Source organism: Colobus angolensis, unplaced genomic scaffold, assembly GCF_000951035.1.
Source record: "Colobus angolensis palliatus isolate OR3802 unplaced genomic scaffold, Cang.pa_1.0 Scaffold428, whole genome shotgun sequence".
NCBI lineage: Eukaryota > Metazoa > Chordata > Mammalia > Primates > Cercopithecidae > Colobus > Colobus angolensis.
Window position 1 is genome coordinate 636,723 of NW_012117688.1, and position 8,925 is coordinate 645,647.

The following is an 8,925-nucleotide window of genomic DNA, read 5'->3' on the forward strand; positions in this document are numbered from 1 at the left end:
GTTTGGGGATATACAGAAATTGGTGAAATAGTATAATGTCATGTTTTTTCACAACTGGCAATCATCTGTGCAACCCCAGAAAGAAATGTTTGCCCTAATTGGAATAACTAGTGGACAAGTAATAAGGGAAGGCTGTCTCTGCAAATCTGTCCTCTATCCATGGATTTGGCAGTGGTCACTGTTGTGTGGCCAGCAGGCTCTGCTACCTGAAAACCAAGCTTATGTCTTCCGTTGTAAGGAACACAATCTCTCCAGCATCCTTTAAAAGAGGCAGGTGACTGAGAATCATATAATCAAATGTCATCAGGATTTGAGAGCCCGCCATGGTGAGCAGCCTGTTACCATAGGCAGGATTCTTCTTGAATTCCCTTTCATGCCTACTAGCCTAGATGTTTAAAGAGAAGCAAACAGAACACTTTTTGAGTTAGGGACACACCCACGGTGCACTGTGTAAAGGGATAGGGGGATGCATGATGCGTCTCAGGACTCACAGTCTCATTCCCCAGGTCACGCTGCACACCGGGCTCCCAGTCCCCGACTTCTACTCCAGCAGAGCATCAATAGCCTAAGGATGTGCCGTGGAGGCGCCAGCTGCCTGTTCTTACCTCCGCCTGTGAGAGCCACAGCAAGGAGCTCAGCCAGTCGTGGTGGGGTGCAGAGTTGGCAGGAGCGGGAGGAGGAGGAGAGAAAAGCTGGTCCTCTGCAGTCTTCACACCCATAGCTCTGCCTTTTTCCCTTTCAACCTCTCCTCTGCTGTCATGCCTGCTTCCGCTTCCATGTCCAACAATTCTAACCAACAAAAGACCTAGACAGTCCACCACGTCACTTGGTTCCCACTCCCAGATTTTGCTTTTATTTAACTTAATTTTTTATGTAGGTGAGTTATATTTTCTTTCTTTTCTGATCAGGTTTTTGGTGACTTACTGGACATGCACTGCCAGGAGAAAATTCTCCTGCTAACTTTTTTTCTTAAGCTTTCTATCAAACAATGAGGTTATAGGGGGAGGTAGGGAAGAATGAGCTGAATTTGTAGCATACAGCTTACCTCCTAAAATGTTCTTGCCCTGTTACCTCTCCTGTAGCATTAGCTCTGCAGAATTCAGCTTTGGGAGAGTGAATCTATCACCGAGAAGTTTTACTACTCATTGAAGCACAAAAATATCTGCTACACAGGTTCACATCAGGGTAGGATCATTAGGATGGCCCTGTAATTAGGATAGGCCAGAAACCCTGGCCATTGTATAAAATTGGAAAGTCTCTAAGACACAGACAAACCAGGGGACTCAATGATTTGGTTCGTTTATTTAATACAAGCTTTTAATTGAGAACCTACTATTGACCAGGCACTGTTCAAGACACTAGAACATTATGTTCTAGACACTGTGGGGACACAGTGGTGAACGGACAGGCATAGTCTCTGCCCTTCAGAGCTTATATTCCAGTAGGAGAAAAAGCAAAAATAAAATAATTACAAATTGTCATATGTACTAGAAGGGAAATGGGCAAGGGTCAAAGAGGCTCATGGGCAAGATCTTTCAGGCTTCCTAGAATGATGCTAAAAATCCACACATTCTGGGCATAGCACCAGAAATGTACCAACTCAATGCCTTTTCAGCTGCGCTATTTAATTATGGTACCTGCTGCCACTCATCACAGAGCCCTTCTTGGTAGAAATGATGTCAGCATTCTTATTTGCTGATGCTGCTATGATACCACGCCTTAAAAATTGATAGTTGAAAAAATAAAGAGTGACCAGAGGGCAAAGGACCCATTCTCAGTAATGGGGGATCTTGAGTTGCAGTCCACAGCATTCACATTCTCAGGATAAACATGCTTGTCTCCATTAGACTATCTGTGCCTGTTATGAATGAAAAATCCATCCACTCTGCTGCCATTCACAGCCTGATTTTCTGGAGTAGTCCAAATAATGTTAGGAAAAACGTGGGGTTGTATGTCATTACTATGACTGATAACAGAATAATAATGCATCTTACTTCTATATAGAGATAGACTTACATAGGTTACCCTTGAAATTCGTTAGTTTGACATGAAGTTTTAGGAAAGGTAGGACCCAGAAAGAAGTTCTAATTAGTTGTCTAAATATTTTTCAGTGAGCCAAGAAATTCACCATGAAAAAACAAGAATAACAAATAGAAGGGAAGAGATAGGATGGGAAAGCTAACAAAATTTTGGCAAAAAGGAATATATGTAAATAGCTAATTATTTACTTTTGTGCTTACTTTATTTAGATTATTTCTATCAGTTACAATCTTTTTCTAGTTAAGTGTACCTAATTTATGGAATGGGTGCTATCCTGTTTATGTGCGTCTTGGTTTTTCTTGTGGCTACAGAAAAACTGTTGCAGGACAACACTAGTTTGATATTTGATTTACTCTCCAATGAGACTCGATGGCTGGGCCGTGGTAGACTCATAGTTCCTCTTGTTCTTTATTAAATTCATCCTGCTAATTAGATTTCTAGTGACTTGTAACATGTAGTTTACACTGAATTGCAATTACAGATGCATACAACTACTATACTAGAAAAAATTGTCATTTCTGGTGTGCCAATAAATGATTTTTATGAGAGAACAAAATGTCTCTAGAATGTCTTAGTTTTTTTCTACTGGGGATGACAGTTCACCTTTGTCAGAGTGATGTTTCTTCAGCACAGTCTCATTGAAAAGGCCCCCAGAGCTCTGGGGGGCTTGTGTTCTTTCCCCTGTTTCCTTGGGCATGTGGCACTGCTTTTTGGTTTTACTCATCTGAAATTTAACCTCATGTGAAATGTCCAGTGGAGATGTTTGGGGTCTGCCTCCAAACATTGGGGATTTACTTCTTTTTTTTTTTTTTTTAGACAGAATCTCGCTCTGTCACCAGGCTGGAGTGCACAATCTTGGCTCACTGCAATCTCCCCTCCCGGGTTCAAGCAATTCTCCTGCCTCAGCCTCCCAAGTAGCTGGGACTACAGGCACACGCCACCACGCCGAGCTAATTTGTTTGTATTTTTAGTAGAGATAGGGTTTCACCATGTTGGCCAGGACGGTCTTGATCTCTTGACCTTGTGATCTGCCCGTCTCAGCCTCCCAAAGTGCTGGGATTACAGGTGTAAGCCAACGTGCCTGGCTTACTTTATTTTTAAAAAGCCACAAATTTGGCTTGCAGTTTTATAGTACTGCAAAACAGAGTTTCACTAACTTTCAAACCTAGCTCCTTTAACATTTCTTTGAATGGTGAAACAATACCATTGTTTTTAAATAATTACAACATTATTCATCTACCTAACATTGATAGCCACTAAAAAGAACGCTTTGTTTCTTGATTAAAGGTAAAACATTACCTACAAATATATGGTCTGAGTTATAACCTCACAGAGTGGAATAGTACACAGTTGGTAGCTGCTACTGCTCTCTGTTCATTCCAGTTTCTGCACATTCCTCTTTCTGTCATGGAATCCTTGGGGTGTCACTTCACCAGCCAAAAACCTCTGTGGCTGGCAGCGCCTTCTGTCTGAGTACTGCCTGCACCTGCTGGGCTCGTTCTGCCCACTCAGTCTGGCAGGTTGCGCTCGGCTCACACTACCGGCCTGGATCCCACATCTGCCAAGGGTGAGTCAGCCACAGAATGGCAAGGGATGTGTGGGCAAGTGAACTCTGGGTCTGGCCACTGCACACAGCCAGGCATGCTGATTGCTGCGGGAGGGCAGGCAGCTCCAAGCTCTGGCACAGGTTTTGGCTCTGTAAGAGGCTATGGCTGGACCATTATTCACAATAGCAAAGACTTGGAATCAACCCAAATGTCCATCTGTGACAGACTGGATTAAGAAAATGTGGCACATATACACCATGGAATACTATGCAGCCATAAAAAAGGATGAGTTTACATCCTTTGTAGGGACATGGATGCAGCTGGAAACCATCATTCTTAGCAAACTATCACAAGAAGAGAAAACCAAACACCGCATGTTCTCACTCATAGGTGGGAACTGAACAATGAGATCACTTGGACTCGGGAAGGGGAACATCACACACTGGGGCCTATCATGGGGAGGGGGGAGGGGGGAGGGATTGCATTGGGGAGTTATACGTGATATAAATGATGAATTGATGGGTGCTGACGAGTTGATGGGTGTAGTACACCAACATGGCACAAGTATACATATGTAACAAACCTGCATGTTATGCACATGTACCCTAGAACATAAAGTATAATAAAAATAAAAATAAAAATAAATAAAAAATAAATAAAACAAAAAAGAGGCTATGGCTGGACCAGATGTACTGCACACAACTTCCACTACAGGAACATGCATCTGGCTGAAGGGTATGTGGTGGCATCCAGAAGCTTGGAGACACCAGGAACCACAGAGCCCCAAAGAGGGTGTCACAGCCCTGGCTCCAGGAGCCCCTAAGTATGGGCTCCCAGAAGAGCCACACCTCTTCTGTCCTTCTCATTACCTGCAACATGGCAAGCTGAGGGTGGTGGCTGAGGGTTTCAGCCCTGTTTGTGTTACAGCTCTTTCAGTCCCACCATTCAGCAGGTCCCAAGTTCTTGTCCTGTATCCAGGAAGAATGAGGTACGTGGACAACTGGAGGTGAGCAAGGCAGAGAGGAGCTTCACTGAGTGACAGAACAGCTCTCAGGAGACCTGAAGTGGGTAGCTCCCTCCACAGACAGGTGACCTTGATGTCTGTGCAGATCCCAGCAGAGAGGAGACCCAGAGTGGGTAACTCCTTTCTGCTGGTAGTGTCAACGTCTGGCTGAGCCCAGGGTTTTTATGGGCTCAGAAGGAAGGAAGTGTGTACTGATCGATCCATAGGCAGCAATGGATGGGCCTGGAAAAAGCATCATCAGTTCTTACTCTGGGCCACGGACTCGCCCCAGAACTGGCAACCTGGCCCCTAGGCTTGAGGCCATCCCTTGCTTAAAGGTAGCAGTTTCACCGGGGACCTGCCCTTTTCTGTCCAGGAGCATGACTGTCTCCTGCCGCCACCAACATGCCTTCCACAGTACCCAGGAAGTTCGTGCTGAGGGGTGCCTGCAGGCCTGCACTGAGCTGTCTTCAGCTCCACCTCAGCCTCCCTCCCACGCTCATCAGCACCCAAAGTCCAGAGGGGGCTGAGGCGTCAGAAGGCTGGTGTGACAGTGCTATCCTGAGCACACGCACACCTGGGGGTGGTTCCAACAGCACCCAGGCTTGACCACAACTTTGCTCCAGCCCGGAGTGGGCACCAGGAGCAAGGAGAGGCCAGGGAGCAGGAGCAGGTACTTCTAAGCCTATGGAGAGAGGGGAGTTTCCCAGGCTCCCAAGAGCACAGGGATGCCCAGGTCCAGAGTTATGGCTGGGCTGCTGTAGCTGTGCCCGGTAGCATGGGGCTTTCGCCCTGCCAACTCAGTAGGGAGCAGGGCTCTCGCCTGTTCCCGGCCCCTATTGGCTCCATCGAGCACACAGCCCCAGGCTCACCTTGCCCCTGCAGCCAGAGCCTTTGCAGCAGTGGCTCCAGGTGGGCCGCTGGCACCATCATTTCCACTCTACCATGATACTTTTTTCTTCTTCCTCTGTTGGTCTCATCTCTCTATCTCTCTTCTGGTTTTCTGCTCCTCTGTTTACTACCTAATGGAACACATTAGTTATGTTTTACTCTTCTCGTGGTACTAAAGTCAGTGGAACTTCTGATTTCCCGTATTTCCTTATAGGAGTGATTCAGTGATTTGCAAGAAATCATTTTATTTTCTAGAAAATGAGGTCCCTTTATTCCTCCCTCTACTGTGGGCATTAATCTTTTGCCTATCTACTCAACTCACTGAGAAGAAAGGAGGGCTTGCTATTGAATCCAGATTTCTGACTATGAATCAAGGGAACGATAATAAAATCTCTGGTCACACTACCTTATTATTTATATGAACACTCTAAAGACACCTGTATGTATTTCTGAAAATCTGTGCTAGGCATTTCCACTAAGTCTGGTGTTTAGGGAAGCTTGGATCTGGCATAATACATCACATACAACTGAGGCTACCTAAATGTTGTGTTTATCTGAAGAACCAACTTTTTGGATAAACACAGAATTTGGAGTACTGAATATGAGTGAACAAAAAAAGCACCTAAATAGATGTACAGAAACCTCAGTCTAGGCCTTTCAGTTTGTTACTTCTTCACCCTACCATAGCTGTGTGAAGAGAAACCACAGAAACAGATGTGTGGGTCACTGGGAAAAAAGAAAAAGGATCAGCATTTTATCAAATTTCCAGTACAGAATCAGATAGTGGTGGTGGTTGCATAATCTTGTGGCTCTACTAAAAACCACTGAAATATATACTTTAAGAAGGTGAATTACATGACATGTAAATTATATCTTAATACAAAAAGAAAAATTCCATGACAACACTCAGGTATCACTCAGCGGGAAGCAAAGTGCATGGACAGTGCAGGAGCGCTGTCTCAGGCCCCATCAGGCAGGATGCCACCCTTTGCCAGGGCTGTGTTGTAATGCGGTCACTGTGGGGCCATGTGAGACCGGGAGTCTAATGAGTTCTCTACTTCCAGCCTCCCTCAAATTACCCCTAATAGTCCGCTCCTATATCTGTAAACCTGTCCAGATGCAATAAGCTTCTCAATTTTCTAAAGCTCCTCTCCAACTTATATTTTATATTCTAAACCCTCCTGTATTATCCTTGTTCATACCTCATAGCCTTCTGTTTTCTTCCCTAATTAAATGGACCCATCTTTATCTTATCTAAACCCACTTCTAGTACCAAAGATTTATGGACTTTATTGATTTACTGTTAGGCTGCCATAACAAACAATTTTTAAGGAAAGATGGAGATATTAAATATGAACTACTCTACTCTCTGTTTCTGAACTGCGTTTTCAATCTAGTAGTTTAATTAGTTTATAATGAGCAAATCACCTGCAGTAAATGAGGATCCTAATTGTTCCTTTTGTAATGCTGATTTTCATATGTGATCTCAATATATTTTCCTAATTGCCTGGCGGGCACAGTTTCTGTCAGATTTAAAGAAATAAGTCTGCAGGCTTATTGGTTGGGCGGGCTTGAAATGATGACTAGATGAAAGTTAATTGTAGCTTCTCAAGAGGTTGATTTTATCGTTGGCATTTTGGCAGAAATAAGAGGCTTTGCAGAATATGCAAACTTTATCTAGGCGTAGTGTTGTACTAAGACATGATATACCAGCATAAAACCACAAATTTCTTTATAGGAAAGAAATCACTCAGTCTTTAAAATTTCTGAGGTCCAGCCAAACCTCCATGCCACTATCAAATTCTACGTCTTCAAGATTTCAAGGCATGCCAAGAATTAACACATATGCTGAGGCTAAGCTAGCTATCATCCTCGTTAAGGGGACACTTTGCTTTGATATTAAGAGAATCTGAGCACCTGCCCTCCTTGCTTAGGGATGGGGAAAGAAAGAATCCCGAGGAATCAGATGAAACACTGAGTCTTTCTTTTTTCCTTTTTTTTTTTTTTTTGAAACGCAGTTTCATTCTTGTTGCCCAGGCTGGAGTGCAATGGCACGATCTGGGTTCACTGCAACCTCTGCCTCCTGGGTTCAAGCGATTCTCCTGCCTCAGCCTCCCGAGTAGCTGGGACTACAGGCGTGTGCCACCAAGCCCAGCTAATTTTGTATTTTTTAATAAAGACAGATTATCTCCATGTTAGTCAGGCTAGTCTCAAACTCCAAGGGGAGTTGGGAAGTGAAATCAGGGGCCCAAAAGAGTACAGGATACACAGGTGCACTCAGTGACCAGGCGATTCACATGCAACACACACCATGCTTTTTGTTTTGTTTTGTTTCCCTTTTTTACCTTTTTTTTTTTTCCTTTAGGCATGAAGCTTCATTTCTAAGCTCTTGCCAGGTATCTGGCAGTAACCAAAGGAAGCTTTATAATAAGTGGGGTACATTCCTAGTAAACAATGTCAAAGACACTGTAAAAGGAGAACAATTAAGGAACATCAGTTGTCCCACAAAATTGACCTGACCCAATCTGATGTTTTTCATAGTCTGACTCCTTCTAGAGCTCGAATAATAATAGCAATTACAGTTTTCTTATTTCTCAGATGCAAGCATTGGGTTTTGTGTTTTTCTTTTGAGAGACAGGGTCTCGCATTGTCACTCAGGCTGGGGCACCATGGCATGATCATAGTTCACTGCAGCCTCAAACTTCTGGGCTCAAGGCATCCTCCTGACTCAGCCTCTTGAGTAGCTGGGACTACAGGCACATACCTGGCACACACAGGCACACACCACTACTGGCTAATTTCAAAAAATTTTTGTAGGGATGGAATCTTGCTATGTTGCCCAGTCTGGTCTTGAACTCCTCATCTCAAGGGATCTTCCTGCCTCGGGCTTCCAAAATGCTGGGATTAAAGGCGTGAACCACGAGGTCCAGCAGGCTTTTTGTTTTGCTTTGTTTTGTTTTTTACACCTTAACATCTCACAAATCAAGAAACATCTTAAAACATATGTCAAAAGAAACTCATCAGCCATTGATAGAGTGGTGGTTCTCAGCCTCCACTGCACACTGAAATCATCTAGGGAACTTTAAGAATACTGATGCCAGGTTACTAATTTACTTGGTCTAAGATGCAACCTGAGAATCTGGAATTTTGTAAGGTGATTTGAATGTGTGCCTAGGGCTGAAAGCCCAGAGGTAAGGAATGAGTGAGTAGTGTATACTCAGCAAAGTTGTTATTGCTTACACATTCGGAAAAACAATAAGATGGGGGACATCATCTTATAACCAACAAAGTTGATGCCCCAAAATGTGAAGTCTTTCCATGTTCAGTGTCATGAAGCCAATACACAAAAATAAAATTGTCAAGTAGAGCAGACTTTATTCGATGGCCCTGGAATTAAGAAGTGGAAGCATGGCTCACAAATCAACTTCTTGACTAGTGAGGGGT

At 43.8% G+C, this 8,925-nt stretch overlaps 1 protein-coding gene across 2 annotated transcripts in view; it reads left to right on the forward strand.

Moving 5' to 3' along the window:
• TRIM9 (tripartite motif containing 9) overlaps positions 1-2,596 on the forward strand; it is a 120,019-nt gene extending 117,423 nt beyond the window's left edge. For both annotated transcript variants that reach the window (XM_011956876.1, XM_011956875.1), the window contains one exon: positions 507-2,596. In XM_011956876.1, coding sequence (XP_011812266.1) covers positions 507-569 — 63 coding nt within the window. In that variant the 3' untranslated portion in view covers positions 570-2,596. The remainder of the gene's footprint in view (positions 1-506) is intronic.
• Positions 2,597-8,925: the final 6,329 nt, after the last annotated feature.